The sequence below is a fragment of the Antennarius striatus genome, chromosome 16 (assembly GCF_040054535.1).
Source record: "Antennarius striatus isolate MH-2024 chromosome 16, ASM4005453v1, whole genome shotgun sequence".
NCBI lineage: Eukaryota > Metazoa > Chordata > Actinopteri > Lophiiformes > Antennariidae > Antennarius > Antennarius striatus.
This window is the reverse complement of record NC_090791.1, coordinates 10,096,072-10,114,867: the sequence shown is the minus strand read 5'-3', so window position 1 is coordinate 10,114,867 and position 18,796 is coordinate 10,096,072. Positions and strand designations below refer to the sequence as shown.

Sequence of the window (18,796 nt, the reverse complement as noted above, 5' to 3'; positions counted from 1 at the left end):
GAGCTCCGGGACTGTTCAAGTCTGTCCCTGTTTCACGTAACAGACCAGCCGCACATCACGAGAAAGACTAAATATAGACACCATTATCTTACCCGGATTAGACTCCCTAGTGCCGGTTTGCTTATTAACATATACATTATGATGAATTTAGAATTTGCTAAGGATCTTGAAATCTTTTTTTAAACAAAGACGTGTATTTTGAATTTGTTTTGCTTGAATCAACTCATTCGAATATCTGGAATTCAGTACTATCTAAATGAAGACTGGATATTTTCTAGTAATACAATAATGACGGAACTAATCAGTCAGAATCCTTAAGATCTACCTCAGGTTTTGAGGAAGTGTCTGCCAAGGAAAAGCTCAGGACATACCGAATTAAAATGTTGGTTACGTATAATGGAACGGTACAGTGTTAGGTGGAGTAATATCCAAGCACATTTATGACCAAAACCAAAATCAGGAACTATAGTCTATAGGCAGTGCGAGGACAGGTGCACGTGTGGCTTATAGTAAATATAATGCCTGAAGATGGGGGTAAAGTTCTGGTCTAAAGTTCAAAGCTGTCTGCATGAGGTAACCTGCTTATATAAACACAAACAAAATACCAGCCACTCCCCTCCAACTTACTCTTTTGTCCATTTCTCTGTTCCTCACAATTCCTAATCCAGGAATAACTCCAACACTGTTGATTATGTTGTCATTAAACTTTCTACACTCATTATTCATTTCGTGAAGTGGTGTCTTTTGTTATTTAAAGATTCTTCTTTGACTGTCTCCGTGATTACAAATTTGGATCCCCCAAGGGTGGAATTGTTTTTCTCAAAACTAAATACGTTTTTTTTTTAAACGGAGTCTTTTATTTTCTACATTTGTGCTATTTTACTCTTTATTTCTTTAATATAACGAGTTTTCTTCTCAAATAAATATACAATTATAGTTCAGCAATTGTACTTAACAGGGGTGACTTAAATTATTTTTCTGTGTTTCTTCAATGAAATCGGCCCGTGGCAGATGATCGTTTATTTCATGCTTTCATGAACAGCCACACGTTCTTATCTTGATGGCCACAGCTGGTTTTCCAGTTTTTGCAGGACTGTTTGTGATACGACTCGCTACGAGACAGGTGGGAGGGGCTTTTTCCTATGACGCGACTGAAGGCGTGACGTCACCGAGGTTATAAGTAGTTGTCCTGGGCCGGCTCAAGTTCGTGTAGCGTCTGTGTGTGAAGTCAGCGGGGAGAGAGCGACTATACAGTTCTTATTTTCTAGCCGTCTGGACTAGTTTCTGAACAGTCTGAGCCATGGAGGTCAGCGCGGAGGCCAAGAGGATAATGGTCGTGGCTTTGGGGAAACTGTACAGCTCCCGCACCCAACGTGGAGGTCTTCGGCTTCACCGGAGCCTCCTCTTGACTCGGGTGATGAAATCGGCCCGGGACATGTACCACGCGGCTCTGGCGGCAACCGAAGGTGTTGAATCAGAACGTGAAGAGCACCAAACGCCTGAGACTACCACGGGACCGGATGGTGGAAATCAGGAGTTCCAGGGTGTGGATTCACCTTCTACCGGAACACCGTTGACTTCTTGTCGGGAGGAGGTCGTTGGATCCCCCGCAGAGCTTGACCATCTACGAGTAGGAAACAAGGAGAACCTTAACCCGACTGGCCAGGGGCAGCAATCGAGGAAAAGGCGGGCCAAAGCGGCCGCGGAGCCGGACTTTCTTCCGCGTAAGAAGGCGAAACTTGAACAGAGAGTCTGCCCGCAGCAGCTCATTGTGAGCCCCGCTCTCATGGACTATGTTAATTGCGGCAGTGGACTGGCAGCACACCCAGCCCCCATGCCTCTACAGAGAGTCATAGCCGCGTGTTGAGTCCGGATCGTTTGAGTTAAAGAAACTTTTAGACACTGTTGGCTTCAAAAGTCCCAATAAAACGTTCTGGGGTTCTTTTGGAACGAGGTGCCAAGCTGCGGTCTGAACAAGCCCGGACATGTTCACAAGAATCCCGGAAGCAGCCCGATGACTCCTCGGAGTTGTGACTTGTGGCCTAATTATTGGCCTCCGCTCCCTGAATAAACTGACTTCAGACTTCCTGTGGCGGAACTATAGAACTGGTTCGTCTGGATGGGACCATGAACTTCTTCCATAATTACACTAGTGTGTTTAGGAAGCAGGTTGTCCATCATATGTTATGAATGTGTGATGAAGATAGAGAAAGAAAGTGTTGATGAATTCAAGTGTAAAAATTCAGAACTACCTCTATTTATTAAAAAAAATGTTGTACATAATTTTGAGTGGTGTTTTTATTTTGCAAAACGAGAACACAAAATGACAGGTATTGTATTAGTGGATTGGGTGTGTATTGTCATAGTCATGCTAATTTAAAACGAGTAGGTGTCACAGAGAGCTTAGATTTGCCTCTGAAAGAAAACCAACTGTGAAAGTGATGTTAGGTTATTTGACAGGAAACTTGGTTTGGGTGTTTGCTTCCTTCCCGCTCAGCTTCAGGCAAAAATATGCAGAACAAATGCAGGAACAGGTCAGACGATGTAGGATGGAAATGGTTAGTTCAAAAATCAAGTTTCTGTAAAGTGGAACTACAAAGACTAAGTGAAGAGATTAGGTTTTACGAAGAGGGGATGTACAGAGGACCATAACCATAAGTTCAGTTATGTGTTTCAGTGTAATTCCACTGAAACACATAACTGAATTTTGTGCTACATGAATTTGAATTTTGAATTGTTTCAGAACATAAAAATGTTTCATATTAGGGCATGTAAGGTTTGGAATGGAATGTTCGACAGACTACGAAGGTGGTCCGTTAGGGATTCATTTGGTCTGTTGGGGGGGGCAGGAAAACACAAGAAAGAATGCGGGGGGAAGTGCCTGAGAGAGCACCATGAGGCCCTGATTGTGTTGCTGATTCTTCCGGCTCTAACCACAGGTCCGTGTCTGTGTATACAGGGTTGGAAAGGGCAGTCACGACATGCCTATGAATAATCACCCATCACACAAATTAAACACATTCACTGTCATTGAGGTCTAACCTTAATCACCCTTTTTTTTCATGTTTTCATAACTTCTTTTTTACTCCTTATAACTTGCATACTTTTTCACAAAAGTTTCTACAGAAACTAAATACTTAAATGGAACTTTATTGCTGTGCTTTGTTGAGTTTTGCTGGTGTATAACTCAAAAGTGTTCAAAAATAACAATGCTCAGTTCACAAAGTCTTCCCTGAACACTCATCAACCTGTTATTTTTGTTAATATAAAGTTTGATGAACAAGTATTTTACCATGACAATGGAATGTGTGTGTAATGTGAAAGGTCACATTACTCCCATCAAATCTGTTTCCATCTGTATCAGGTAGGTGTTCTCATCTGGAAAAAAATCTAGACTTTCTGGCCATTTCCTGTGCAGCACCAGATAACAAAGAAACGAGGCAAAGCGGTGGGCATTCTCTCTGGATTTTATTCTTTAGGAAGAGTTCTGTTTGGAATTACAAAATGCACTGGTAGAAATAGCAGTGAGACATGTTTAGAGTGTGACAGATAGGAGTGTGAGAGAGCATTTAGAGAGAGAGAGAGAAAGAAAGAGGGAGTGAGTGATAGAGAGGGAGAGAGATCAAAGATTCCACAGCCAACTATAATGAGTACATCATAAGACTTGGCTAGCTCCTGCACCCTCTGATCTCCACAAAAAGTAGAAGGGAGAATATACCATCTTCTTAACTGTACTTTCTTTACATAGAATTTCTTTTTTTTTCATTAAAAACAGTTCTTTTCATGGTGTCCTGAACACAGTTGTGTTGTGTCACAACACCATATTACAGAGGAAAACAAACGAGATTGACTCACCAAAGTCTCTTCTGTGTTTTATTCTTTAGATTTTTTTTAATTTTTAATCTTTTTTGTTCTCAAAAATAGAAGGAAAAAAGGAAACATTGCTTTTTAAAAACATCTATCTATTTATGTCTTTTTTTATTCCTCTGAATTCATTAATCTGCTTTTTCTTTTATGTCCTGAAGATGACTGTTAACCCACGGTGTAGCATGCACATAGCACATGCATTTCTGGAACTAGATATTTTTTCTTTTTTTTAATCTTTTGCATTTAAAAAACTTTTTTTTTTTCTCAGTAGCGGCTTTACATTGCTTTTTGAAGACTTTGTGTTAATCAGCGTGTTTGTGGATTTCACTGCAGCATAGACACAAAGATGGGACCGTGTATGTTTGTGGCTTTTGCATGTTTCATTCAGGGGGTTACCGACATCACCTACACACGCACATACACGCACAAACACACACCCGTATGCACGCACAAACACACAGAGTTGAAGATTGTTTACAATGATTTAAGGAGAACATCTTAATATTTTAAAATGGAGATAAAGAATTGAAAGCAAAGCAGGCACATAAACAAAACGTCAAAATTGATCAGAAACACTCTCATCCTTGTACATACACCCACACCCACATCCACACCCACACCCACACACACACAGGACACTTACACCCACATACACTTCAACCAGAGCTACATACCTAGTGTGCTTTCTGATTTGTGTAGAAACGTGAAAAAGATATTTGTCTGTGACATTCCACTGTGGTTGGAAAGACACTAATAGGCATTTGTTTTCTATTTTTTACGGTGCATTCTCTGGTCAACATGTGATAGGCCTCAAGGAAAGATGTAGGTCAAATAAATGAAATCATAACAATGGTGTTGGGGTTGACAGAGGTGTGGATTAACAAGTGTTAGTTTGAGGCACACAAAAACAGGAAAAAATAAAAAGGTATGATACACACATGAGCATGTTATTTAGGACCTCGGCAAAGCCCATGTATCTTTTCTCCAACCTGACTGAAGTGTGGAACTATGCATTTCGGTCACTTGCTTACATGACTGGTCTGCCTACAAGCGGCAGAATGAGCTTGCCCGTTATCATGGTGCACTCACACTGAATAAAAACAAAGGCAGAGGTTCAAAAACTAGAGCAACCGTGTTGTATAGTGCCACCAGGTGGCTGGATACAGAGGTGGCGCTCTTCTCCAGCATCGGCAGCGGAGTACAGTCAGTCAGTCATTTTCTAACCCGCTGAATCCGCTAACGCAGGTCGCGGGGGAGCCGGTGCCTATCCCGGCAGTCTCAGGGCGTGAGGCGGGGGACACTCCGGGCACAACGCCAATGTACCCCGGGAGCCACATAGAGACAAACAATCATTCACACACACACACACACACACACACACACACACACACACACACACACACACACACACACACACACACACACACACACACACACACACACACACACACACTCCTACGGTCAATTTGGGACCGGCCAATCAACCTGAAGTGCATGCTTTTGGAGGTGGGAGGAAGCCAGAGAACCCAGAGAGAACCCACGCAAAACTTATTAGAACTGATGCTGGGGCAAATGTTATTCAAATTCAATCAAATTCATTCACTGTTTTAAAATATTGTTCAGTCTCCCATAGTTTCAGACTCCCACCATACAAATGTGGATTAGAACTCCACCCCAGAGTTGGAGAAATGATTTGCTGGGCCTAGAATAAAATCAACACAGAACAGAATACACATGGAGAATCTGCATCACGATCATGGTCACTGTGATCATTATGTTATCATATTATCTGTTTATCAACTACTAATGTCGATAACAAAGAATACAAAGACGTAGAGGTTCTCTCCTTTCTCAAACCTTCCGTTTTTCTCCTTCTTTTCTTTTTTGGTCCCGACCCCTGGAAGACTTTGACATATCTCTAATTTGTCAGGTTTATTTAAGATTATGGACTTATCTGCTCTACCCTGCTTCTCAATTTATTATCATAGACTTACCAACCAAACAGAAATAGTACATTCAACAAAACTTTTGAGAAATTCTAGGTGTATTAGTAACAGATAACAAGCAAGAATGAGTTTTTTGCCTTCCTTATAGGTATAAATACTGCCCAATATCTCATTAGTCTTCTGTTTTAGATGTTAGAGTAAATGAAGGAACAAAAAAAAAGAATATCATACAGAGGAGAGAGAGAAATAGAAAGGTATTGACTAAAAGGAGAGAAGCTCTAATGACTAAAACAAACATGACCAAGTAAAGCCCCCACCCACCCCCCAACATACAGTAGATTCTCATTGTTTCTATTATTATCATTATATTATTATTATTATTATTATCATTATTTATTTTTTTGTATAATTCATGCAGGATTCCACAGGGTGCACAACTCCGCAAATCTAAAAAAGGAAGGTGTGTGGGGTGCAACGAAAAATTCAAGCCTCAATGATTTGAAGAAGTAGAAGAAGGGAAGCAGGAAGAGGAAACAGGAATAGAAGAAGAAATACCATAGAAAACAGTTAATGGTTTGCTTGTTTTTAAAACTTTTTTCTCTCTCATTGGTCATAGGTTGAGATTAGTTAACAGTTTTCTGGGAGGAGGGTGTTCTCCAGTGTAGGAGGTAAACATTTCCAACACACCCATCCTGTCCTCTAGATTTTGACGTGCAACACTCCCCAACTCTCCCACCCACTTGACCATCTCACCTCATACAGGCGGAGGCCCAAGTGTCAATTTTGTTTTTATTTAAAAACACAGATGATAGAACTCATCAATATTCATCTGGTGGCTGGGAGGGTTGGATTTGATTCTTTTTGTAGTGAACTCACATTATCTTAGAGAAGCAAAAAAGAAAAGGAAAAAAGAAAACAGCAGTTATTCTTTTGTCTCTCACTGTAAAGTGTCTTTTGTCGAGTTGCAACTCTTGACATCTTGTAAGTGGCTGTAGCTCATTGCCAGAGGCATAATTTAAGACACACAGAAATATGAGTGTCACCATCCCTACTGCTTGTAGCCTTAAAAACTGCAGTTTGGAATTGGTCTTATTTGGCATCAAGAAATGAATGCAACAACAATGCAAGTAGAACATGGAGGTGGTTTTTTTTTTTTTATCCCCACCTGTTTTTCCAGATCCTACGTCAGCATTTTTATTTCATCCCTTCTTCCTGACACCTGTCCCTTCATTTTTCCCACTGTCCCTGCCACATGCCAAGCAGTGAAGGAGAGGAAAACAATGAACATATGAGAAAGAAAGAACCATGGTCTCCACTGGCAGTCAGTCAGTGCTCTGGCACAGAGCTTCCTGTCTCAATCTTTTGGTCCATCTATCGATCATTTTTCCCCTTACACCCTCCCCCATCCCCAGAGGCTAGCACCAGTCATCCTCTGTCTCATTGTAGGGTTCATGCAGGCCCTTACGAGGACCTCTAGGATGGCCAGCTGGAGGGGGGATTTTGAGAGGCCCAGTGTGTGGGGGTCCATGAAGGTGGGTAGAAGGTGATGAAGAGCGGTAGCCATTGGGCAGACGACGATGGGCAGCGGGCTGCATGTGGCCCTGTACTGGCCCTGTTAGAGCAGTGGTGGGCGGAGGAGCATGGTGGGCAGTCCTAGGTGAAGTACGGCTCGGTTGTGGGTGGGGCAGTGGATGAGGGTGGGGGTTGTTCACAGGATGGGGCTGAGGGTTGTGTGGTTGTGGCTGGGGAGGAGGCGGCAGTGGGTGGTTGGCCAGAACATGTGGGTTGCTACCCTGCATGGGGCTTTGCTCATAGGCAGGTGGTTCATGGTGGGGTGCATAGTCCTGGTACTCCTGGTTGTAGAAGCAGCCATCGCCTTCCATTGAATTAACTCCTCCACCTGTGTCTCCCCAGCGAGGTGGAGGATGACCCTGTCGAGGCATTCCATGATGGGCCAGTGGGAGACCGGTGGGGGGAACCTGGCTTTGGGGAGGCTCAGGAGAAAAGTGCCTTGGGCCTGGAAGTCGGCCCTGTGGCCCCGCAGGTGGTACTGGCATAGCTTTACGGACTACAGGGGAGTAGGTGACATGGGGCCGTGGTGTTGCAGGGGTCTGAGGCAACTGTCGACGGCCTCGACGTGGTGTACTGGTTCCCGAGGTTGAGGGGACAGGACTTCCACTGACCGAACTACTGCCCTACACAAAAAGTGAAATAAATCAAATAAAAAGAACGTACCACAAATTCAATGAAAGAACATGTAGAATAAAGTAGAGAATGGGAAAGATAAAGCACAAAAAAAATAGGCAGAGAGCAAACATGAAAGCAAGATAGTACAACAACAATCACAGGAATAACAGGAATAAAAGCATCAGTTGTAACGTTGGAGGAGCAGAAGAGAGAGGCAGAAAGAAAAAAAAAGGCATCAAAACACACCAGAGCAGAGGATGCAGAGAAAAGATGAGATTTCAAACATCACCATACATAGAGAAGCAACAGGTCACGCAGAGGACAAGAAAACAGGAGAAAAGAAGGATAAAAAGTTGATTTCCAGAGCAACGATCGTGTTACAAGATAAATATGATGTTTAGAGATACATGAAACATGTTCATTTTGAAACTTCTGAAGGGGACCTGTCTGATGTGGATGAGACATGTTGAATTTGTTTTTATTGTAACACAAATGCTAAAACATTGAGTACAATAGATATAGTAGAATATAATTGTGCCCCAATTTATATTACTTAAGGGTTTTCAAGTTATACCATAAAAATTCCTTAGCCTATGCAAAGTTGAACCGTGTGCATCACCACGTACACAAAAGCCCACCTGTCTGTGCGTCAGGCACTCACGACCCTCGCTGGGTGATCTTGACCAACGGCGGTCCCTGTCCCTCTCCCTCTCCCTGTCGTGCTCTCTGTCACGGGAGTGCCGGTGGCCGTACTCGCCACCTCGCTCTGCTACAAAACGCTCCTTGTCCACAGAGCTGTGGTGGTGGTGATGGTGGTGGTGGTGCTTACGGTCTTTTGACCGACCGCGATCTCTGTCCCGATCCTTATCTTTTGATGTGAGGTCTCCAGATTGGGTAGTTGTGCTCAGATCTGTGCCCAGGCCTAATGTCAGAGTTTATTAGTATTACCACGTGAAGTGGTGCTATGACATTGTATAAAACTATGAAATCACAATATAAAAACATTAAAAATGGTAAAAGAAATACTAAACATCTCATATTTCAAACATACTTAATACATTGTGGATTAATGTATCTTAATTTTAAGGTCAAGACGGAGATTTGTTTTAATGGAGGGACTCCACTGTCCAAGTATTTCCTCCTATATATATATATGTCTGCCCGTGGGTTAGTCTTTCTCACCCGTGTCAGCTTCTGTATAGCGACAGAGCGACCTCTCAGAGGCCCGATGGCCCCGGTCTTTTCGCCGATGTCCATGTCTAGCGGTTCGGCCCTCCTCGGGTATTACACGCTCCATGTTGTAGTCATCCATCCCTCCTTTGTCTCTGTGGCCACGACCAGATCTGCTGTGGCCTAGCGATGAGGCCGAGCGTTTCATTGGGCTGTTGTCATTGATGGTCTAAGAGAAAAAGAGAGACCGACAAGGAAGAGAGGGAGAGAAAGAGGGAGAGAGCAGTGGATTCCTTGGACTGTCAGGTTTGTGTTTTCTGTGAGATACTTCCTGTGAGTAGGCTGTGTATCTTGAATGTGAAGGATAGCAGCTCATCTGCCTTCCTTTCACACCCCATTCCAAATAGTAGATTCCCAAATTTGTAGAAATGCCTTAATCATGCAATTTCAAAATGGCAGATAAAGTTTAGAGGGTTGGGGTCGGCAAAGGGCAGCCAGTGGGCCAAACTCATCACACTATTACAACTGCTTGGGCTCCACAAAATAATCAGTAATTGTTTCATTAAATTGATTTTAACAAAAATAAAATTGCACTTTTCACTGCACATCTAATATACAAAATAGTCTGATTCTGTGCATACTAGTGAAATCCTGATGCTTAAATGAAGTCAACATCATTGCTAATAAAGCAATTTAAGTATAATAATTGGTAATAAAACCAATTACGTATATGTGTATCTTTCAAATTTAATTCAAACTCAGGCTCAAGTCAGCAGAACTACTGTGATGTGTCATATGTGTCTTTTGTTGTAGTTTGCCTGAGCTGGGGAGCCTCCAGTACAGTATGTTGCAACCTACGGTGCCATGTTGGCAGAATAAGTTACTCTCATTACAACAAAGGGGGGATCATAACTTGGCTCTGCAGGTTTAGCCAAAATTCTTTATTGCATGACAATATTATTTACTACACACGACAACTGTGATGTCAATTGTGAGACAGTAGCCTAAAGCAAAACTGGCTCAGGGCTGAAAAATCTTAACTGCCGACCCCTGATACAGAAGAATAAATGAAATTAAAGAATATAAGAAATAGGTTTTTTTAAAAAGGAATAAAACACCTGGTGGCAAATGACCATGCCTTCCATGCTTCTCTAACTGATTTTGTAAAGTGGAAAGGAAGAGTCCGTATGCTTTGGAACAGTCCTCTAGCCTCACCACCATGAACCCCACATAGCACATTCAAGGCTGCTCAGATCTCTTCTAGCTCTCTTCCATTTCAGCGTGCTTTCCTCGAGCCATGCAGGTACACAGGGATTGTCCTGAGTCCTACACCCACAAGAGAGCTTCCCTTTGCACTGAGGTGTGCACTGAGGTGTGACAGCAGGACAGGGCCTATGATGCAACAAGTTGCTGACCTTGACTCATAAAGATCACATCAGGCTACTTCAGTGCTAAATAATTTTGGTATCTGAGCAGGTCAGTTTCTTGTGTATCAGACAGATGAACTAAATAATGACAGATTGGTAGATTATGTGCAGTAGCTAAACTATCTTGGAGTAGCAAGTATTCCAGCAACATAACCATTCACTCACATTCACTCAAATAATTCCTCTTTCTCACCATTACTTGCACACATATAAGCACAGACATAATCACACGATCAATTAAATGCATTTCAATGAATTTCTTGCATGCAGGTAGATTAGGTGGAATTGGATACACAAACACAGATGGGGAAACACCAACATCGTCATTACAGACTTGCACACAGGCATGAGGACATGGCGCATGAAACATAAGCAGCAGCTTAAGCTGATAGACAGGAACAGAGAGAGAGAGAGAGAGAGAGAGAGACAGAGGCCATGAGACAGTGTGGCATGACTAATGAGAATGACGAGGGGCGTGCAAATTTCAGCCCAATTTCAAACAAAATGTGTGGTAGAAGTAGCTGCAGATGCTGGGTCCTGTTTGGAAGTTGTACTGGCATCAATTTGGTCATGCCCCCACCAAAAACAAAATTTTTCCAAAGAAATTCCCATTCTAATTATACAACATAGAGACTTAATAGAGAAGAGAAATATAAGTTTCAGTGTGTGCGAGTGAAAATAAGAGAAAAAGAGTAGGATAGAGCGACAAGACAGGGAAGACAGGGTACATACACTGAGGTTACTGCCACGTTGTTTCCCTCTCCTCCGCGGCTATAAGCACAGAGAAAACACACACACAGAGCCACAAAATACAGCAAAGGTGTGGTCACAAACAGAGCCAGGAAGGGAGGAAGAAGGAGAGGAGAGATGAGAGGGAGGCAGAGATGGAGTGCGAGTAAAAACCAGAGTATTAAGCGGAGGATCAACCCAAAAGGAGGTACAGTGCCACAGTGAACAGGGGAAAGAGAGACAGAAAGAAGTAGAAGGGACAGAGAAAGAGTATATTAGACATCGAAGCAGCAGTGAAGGTGGAAGAAAAACACTTACCACAGACACGTGTGTTTGGCACCAAAACAGGATTATATAGTAGAAAAGTCACCATGAAAATGTTCAATTAATGGCAACACAGTCACAACAGCAATGATGACAATCAGCAAAATACAGGTACAAATGGAAAGTCATAAAGACACACACACACACGCACACACACACGCGAACTCATGCACACACGCACACACATACACACACACGTAGCACACAATATCATGCTGGTTCAAGTCAGTCCTGGTTAAACAAAAGTCTTCAAATTCAAAAAGAGTTCCTCTTAATCAAAAACCTTTGACAGGGAGGAAGAGAGATTTAGTACAAAAGATAAATAAATCTGGGTCTTGGCAAAAGCAGATGAAGTAATGGAAGGCAGAGAAGTACATGAACTGTCTGTGTGTGTGTGCGTGCATTTTTATCAGTATGTCGTGTGCATATGACAATAAGAGAACTCACAGGGATATAAAATAATATGTAATGAATGAGAGTGTCACATGGAAAATGGGACACATACGGGTAAAAATTTCCATGCAGATGTCAGGATGACAGGAGCAGAAGACAACAGGAGGAGAAGAGAGTAGGAGCAGGTCTGACTTTGCCTTGCTGTGATCCTTTTGAATTCAAGTTAGGAGGTCATCATTTGTGCAAAATAGAATTCAGGCTACTAAATACTGTATACTACACTTTGTTCAGACGTATATTGATGTTGCCTCTGTGAACTTTTTCCAAAATGGATGTGAGAAACCACAGCAATAAAATTTAAGCAACAAGTCAGACCTTCCAGAATGGAAGCCTTTCTGATGAAAGGAGGTGAGGAAAAGAGGAAATAGAAAGAGAGTGGAAAGGTGAGAATGCTGCTCACTTGGTTGTCGCCTGGAAGGCGGGGCATGGAAACAGCCCTGCCGTGACCTTCCATTGGTGGAAAGTGCTCAGTGTCCGAGTAACCATCCTGCCCCATCTCTCTCATCTCTACCGTCTGCAAACAGAGCAGGAGAGCAGGAGACGGTGTGACGGCTGACATGACAACTGATTAACTGCGTAAGGGGTGAGTGGGAAAGTTCATTATCCAAGATAAGCAAAAAAGCGAGAGGTCAGCAGGAGGATTTGGTGAGTGTGTGTATGAAAAGGGACATTTTTATTGTTAGTTTAGTTTGAGATCTCATGAGAATAGAAAGACAAACGAATTTGATATTTGGGACTCAAAATAAAATTATATTTTGGTTTTGCAGAGCCTTCTGTCAAAAATGGAGCTCCAAGCAAATGCAAAGATTCTTTACACAATGGCAAGTATACCAGTGGAGGTTTTGGATTGATTTTGAAAAAACCCCCCAAAAACCTATAAGCAGTACAACCAGCTTGATGATGGCGTAGCTTGAGTTTGAGTTATTCTTGAGAGGTGGACCTGAATCTGGCAGCCACATCTCTGTTTGTTTAATTCTCAGCCATAATATGAGACTGACTGCCAGCTACAATCAAAAGAACTTTTAAACAAACTTGAATATTAATAATGAAAAGCATAATAAAATAATATATAATTTATGTAACTCATTTGTAGCATGTGCTTGCTGCTCATGTTTTTTCCTCAAGGCTTTGCTGTATTGCCTTGTGTAGCAAACTGCAGGTTATCATTCAAACCAGTTTGAATGAAGCCAACCGCCACTCTCTTCTATCCAACTACTGAGTTCAAACTTCTCCAGGACTCTGCCCATGGAGAGATGGAAAAGTGACATTGTTAGAGGGCTGAGTCCTGTCAGGCCCTCCAGCAGGTCTAAAAGCAGTTTAACATGATGACAGAGACATGAACCACTCTTGAAGACAGAGGCAGGGCAGACTCTGAATGAAATGTGGAATGTACGGCAAGGGAAAGAAAATCAGGAGGATAAGAATTTACGTGGAGAGACGAGCTTCAATGATGCAAGTGATCACAGAAAGGTTCTTATGTCAAATGCTAAATGAAAAGTTGAGGTAAAAAAGTCTAAAAGAAATAACTTTGTCCTACAATGCAGTAAAGCTCTTAACATTTGTGTTGGGGTGGATCTACACCACACAGAACATGCAATATTTAGTTATTTTCACAAAATTAAACATGAGATATATTGATGATACTGATTGGACTGAAATGAGGTGTAAAAGACAAAATAAGGAGTCGGTGTCAATCTCCTTTAACCTCACTTGAATCGAAGGGGAAAACAAATTATTTAGGTGTTATGATCGGGGAGTCACTGCTTTCTCATGAAGATGAAGATGGAACTGCAATCTGGAACTGGATGAAGATTACAGCTCATCACACCAGCTTTTACAGCTCTTTCTAAGTAAATTTGGTTCCAATGACGTGACAATAAAAACAAATATTGAATGGAATGAGTCTTTGCGTACGTACACTTTGTGTGCAATTTTACTTGTAAGATGAGGATGTTTGCTGTTACGTGTGTGATCCTGTGTGATCCTGTGTGTACTTTCTACCTGAGAGTTAGTCATGCTCCCCAGGCCATCCTCAGAGTGCACCTCAGGACTCCAACTGCCAACTTTCTGGGACATCTCCTGAGCGCGGGCTGTCACCCATGAATGGCTCTCCGGGACTCTGCCCAACACCGTCCTTTGACACGCACATACAAAAGTTGAAGACACTCCTTCTTTAACTGACCTATTTTCAATAAATCCCTCCTGAAAACCAGACAGAGCTCCAAACTCACAGGCTGTTGCCAGTTTCTGTTGTCTCAGGTGGAGGGAGGGTGTTGTTCAGTCCCGGAGCCCCATCCTGGGCAGGGGAGGGTGGCTCCACGCGCTGAAACAGTAATGGCGTTCGATTCTGTGTGAGATATACAACATGGCCATTGCCAGCTATCAGGCAGACTGACAGGGAAATGGACGGAGAAGGGGTAGAGCAGGAACAGAGGGCGTGTTGAAAAGAGGCTGGTAAAGAAGCAAGGCAAGGCGAAAAGAAGGAATGGAAAAGAAGTATGGGTTTTGGTTAAGTTAACTGAGCAGAAGACAGATGGGTGTATTGTAGGACAATGACACGTCCATGTTTAGGATGACCACCAGAGTGCTGTATAACATTCAATAAGGAAGTAAGATTTAAACGTTAGTACTCAACGTAATATCAATGAGATTTTGGGTTTCACCTGATCATTTGTGGGTATGTATAGTAAAACCTTATTTTGACCAGGGATGGAGGATATCATGGTAAATAAACATTGGAGCACTGCTGTGTAATAACAGTATTTGAAAATTAAATTTAATGTTTCCTACATCTTTATTCAAACTGAATGAGTTAACCCTGAGTGCAAGGCACTGTTACACATTGGGATCATGAAACGCTGTCCCAACGCACCTCTTGACAATGTGACAGATATGTGTAGGTATGAACCGTGAAAGAAGGAGAAGACTTCTTGATGTTGATGAATGTGAAAGAAAAAGAAAGGTGAAAGAGTTGTAAAAGTAATGAAAAATCTGATTGAAGAGCAACCTCAGAGGCATGTACTGTAAGATATCCAAATGTTCCCGGTCCAAGTTGATTGCATAAAGCTTGTAAAGGCCTTTAGATTTCCATTTTGGTGTCATCTGAGGATGTGAGCGTACTCACTGAAAGCATTCTCTCCTTTGATGATGGACAGCGTTCTGACTCAAGGGTAGAATGCAGCAGTATCATAATGCAAATCCAACACTCAAAGGTTAGAAGCATGGATGGTGGGGATTGATAAGTACTGTATTTTAACAAGCATTCAACACAGGAAATAATCAAACTAAAAAAAAAAGGGCCATTTAGAGGTCTCCCATGATGCTGAGGTATGGGTACCTCAGGGGCTGTGACAACCAAACCTACAGTCTCATATAAAGAGCTAAATAACTCCAAAATATTGCTATTAATTATCTACCAAATGAACATTTGGAATTTAGTGAGATTGAAGTGAGTAAGATTGAATCCTCATCAGTTATATTTCTTTTGTTTATTACCATTTCTTTCCCAGCAGATGGCAGCAGTGAAAAGGAGTATTGCATAAGGGAGGCAGGACGCTACACAAGATTGGTAAAATATTATCTTCTGAAGGCCTCCTTTAGGTGACTGAATAAGGACTCCATCCTGGATCAGGACAGAGATTGTCACAGCCCAGGCTTGTATGAAAGGGATTTCAGCCCTGCAGCCTGGATTTCAGTGCGTCAGTCTGCCTTTGACTTTAAATGGTAGGAAGCAAAGTGTTTTTCTCCCTCAGGAAGCAGTACCTGCTCATCACGAAGAGCCTGTGAGCGCTTGATCTTGCTCTGACGGTAGTACTCCATGATCATCATGGCAGCGTAAATTTTCCCCACTGTCAGGTCTGTTGCTGCTGAGAGAATGACAAGTTAACCTGCAAGATTAGACCTTTTTTGGAATGGACCCTGATTGCGAGGAATGGCAGAAAGAGGTGAGGCATGCACACAAAACAGAGAAACACACTTGGACTCTCACACACGAACAAACACCGAGCATTTAGTCTTTTCACAGACAGATCTCTTTTAAAAACAGTCTCTTAGTTTAGCTACGTCAAAGCATTTTATTGAAATCTGGATTCCAAAAAATTTCTCTTGCTCCAGGAATCTGCAGTGAAATGATAATAAGAAGAGACAAAAATACAAAACAAAAAGTAAAAATCTGTAAAATCTGAGTGAGACTGTTATTGCAGAAGTTGATTACAAATGTACAACTATTAACTATTAACAACATTAAATATTTCCTGCTACTTGGCTTAATGGCAAATTCATGCATTCATAAAACTAAAGCAGCAACTGTGTTATGCATCTGGTGCCTTAGCATCTGTGCATTCATTCTCAGGGTTCTAACACTTATTGTTTCGTTACTGTTTAACACTATTTCCGATCAACCACAGCCAGCCATCTAGTGCATTAAGCTGACTGCTCCTGAAGTGAAAAGACGTCTATAGAGAGTTGATCTATAGTGAGGCACCCTCTGATCTCAGGCAAAGAGTTGGAGGGATCTGGGAATAGTGGTATTCTATTCTAGTGAGTGTGAGAAGACATGAGATATACCTATCGGTGCGTGTGTGTGTGTGTGTGTGCGTGTGTGTGTGTATGTGTGTGTGTGTCTAAGTCTTTGTGCTCATATATTATTTGAGGGGCCTTGTGTGTCTGGCTCTGTGGGGTCATGGTGCCAGCTGTATCAGAGGGTGCAGCAGCGAGGGAAACTGGCTGACAGAAGCATTCCTCAGGTGGCGTGAAGAGAAACAAAGTTGGAGCACTGGGCGGCACAGGGTGGCTTCATCCTAGCCACATTGTCGTGCCTGAACCCTCACTCTGCAACTTACACTTGTGTGGCGTAACCAGTAAATCCAGAGTCTTCTGGGATAGATTTGGCCAGATCGCCATCATCTCCTTCCTCAGCTCTGCATCCATCTGGTGCTTGTCGATGCCTCCTGGGTAAATTCAACACACACGTGCAGATACATGCACACAAACACAAACATCCATGCCCAATACACAAAAATTCAGACACATCAACATGTACACGTAAAAATTAGCATTAAAAAAAAGGTTTACTCATTCACAAAAAGAGCAGAAAGATCATTCACACCCATCCAGATTCACAGAAAAGGTAAAAGGACATACAAACATGAAAACAAAGGGGGAAAAAAAGTCATGATGAGAGTAAAGTCATGATGAAAGCTCTATTCTGTTCAAGTCAGAAGTGCATCAAAGCTGTACACAGGTAATTTAATTTTATTACACATGAGCTCAAACTTTGGTTTGCTCACTACACACAGAGTCTATTGCTCAATGTACTTAAACTACAGTAGGAGAGACGTCAGGAAGAGCTGAAGGTTTCTGGGTTGAGCACAGAAACATCACAGCACTGCACAGCACTGCACTGGGGGAATGAGAAAAGGGAGAAATGTGAAAATAAGCTCAAAAAAAGGATAAGAGATTCCAAACCTTCCGTACCCTTGGCGATCTTGATGTCCAGTGCCGTGCGGATCAGGGCCATGAGGGTGGAGTTGAAGTGGACCGTGTTGTCATCGGCCACGGGCAGGTCCATCCGGAGCAGTCTCTGTGGGAGGGGCAGTCAGGATGAGCAGTGAGAAAACTGGAAAGTAAGCATGACGGCATGTTTGTGTGACCTCCAGGTGACAAGGGGGGAGGGGCACTAGGTTGGTGGCAGGAAGGGACGGTTGGGGTCAAGGAGGGGGTTGGAGGAGCTGCGAATAGCATCTGTAGCAAATTGGCTCAGACTTGACTTCAGTTCCAAATGGATCATATTTCAGTCATTGGATAGAGACATTTTTTCCAGATTCACACTTAAATAAACTGAAAAACACATAACTAAACTTTAAAACTGTAACTTCATCTATGTGCACTCGTTGACATCTAAAACTTCACTGGTTGGAAAACTAGCAGTCTTTAGTCTTCAATGATGAAACAATAGGACTGAGGCTGAGCAGCGCTACTATTATCCAGAGCTCCCATTTGGGATTTGGAGGTTCACAACGAGAAAAAAGGACAGAGACCAGATGACAAACCAATAAACCAAAAACAACCAAGGTACCAATCCACAGCAGGGGATAACTTTGTTTTTTTTTATCGGTTTGGTCCTTTGTAGGTCTTGTTGGTTTATAATTTATAGGGACAATTCACATACACAAACCAACTCACAGATGACAGAGTGATGTTTGTGTGTGTGTTCAGTGACAGAAGACGGCAAATACCCAGACATGCAGAATATCATGCCCCCCCCCCCCAACATCCATATTAAATACCACACCTACAAACATTTAAAATCTCTATCCCCCAAGCCCTTCTTGCACATCCCACCCCCATGCAGCATGCAACGCACACGCAATATGCCTCACAGGACAAGCAGCTGCGCAGCCTTACACAGAAAGCATCCTCTGTTGGTGACGTTAAAATGAGATTTTGAGTTGTTTTTTTATTTGTGGGCTAGGTTGTGATGATCTATCGTTAGTTATCTGATGTCTAATGTGTGGACGATGGGAACAGGTTTAGAGGGTTAATAGGTGAGAGAGAGCAGCATTCTGTGGAAAAAGATAGAACAAACCAAAAACGGCCACCATGATGTTCAATGATTCATACCGGTATATGCAGGAAATATGAAGGTGACAAAAAGAGTTTTCTGCCAGAAAATAGACATAAGAGTTGAAAGGT

The 18,796-nt window shown here is 42.4% G+C and overlaps 2 protein-coding genes across 2 annotated transcripts in view; one reads left to right on the top strand and one right to left on the bottom strand.

Moving 5' to 3' along the window:
- Window positions 1–1,203: 1,203 nt before the first annotated feature.
- On the top strand, window positions 1,204–2,283 carry ier2a (immediate early response 2a). The gene has a single exon (XM_068336953.1). It carries the CDS (start codon window positions 1,301–1,303, stop codon window positions 1,865–1,867), a length of 567 nt encoding a protein of 188 aa, XP_068193054.1. The 5' UTR covers window positions 1,204–1,300; the 3' UTR covers window positions 1,868–2,283.
- Window positions 2,284–5,289: 3,006 nt separating this feature from the next.
- The window catches only part of cacna1aa (calcium channel, voltage-dependent, P/Q type, alpha 1A subunit, a), a 68,563-nt gene continuing 55,056 nt past the window's right edge, over window positions 5,290–18,796 (bottom strand). The window contains exons 42-50 of the mRNA XM_068336029.1: window positions 17,579–17,684; window positions 16,945–17,052; window positions 15,866–15,969; window positions 14,335–14,450; window positions 14,105–14,237; window positions 12,504–12,617; window positions 9,183–9,399; window positions 8,639–8,910; window positions 5,290–8,008 (exon numbers count right to left, since the gene is read on the bottom strand). Coding sequence (XP_068192130.1) covers window positions 7,229–8,008; window positions 8,639–8,910; window positions 9,183–9,399; window positions 12,504–12,617; window positions 14,105–14,237; window positions 14,335–14,450; window positions 15,866–15,969; window positions 16,945–17,052; window positions 17,579–17,684 — 1,950 coding nt within the window. The 3' untranslated portion in view covers window positions 5,290–7,228. The remainder of the gene's footprint in view (window positions 8,009–8,638; window positions 8,911–9,182; window positions 9,400–12,503; window positions 12,618–14,104; window positions 14,238–14,334; window positions 14,451–15,865; window positions 15,970–16,944; window positions 17,053–17,578; window positions 17,685–18,796) is intronic.

Coding starts and splice junctions, on each gene's coding strand:
- ier2a (XM_068336953.1), top strand. CDS start 1,301: ATGGAGGTCAGCGCGGAGGCCAAGAGGATAATGGTCGTGGCTTTGGGG.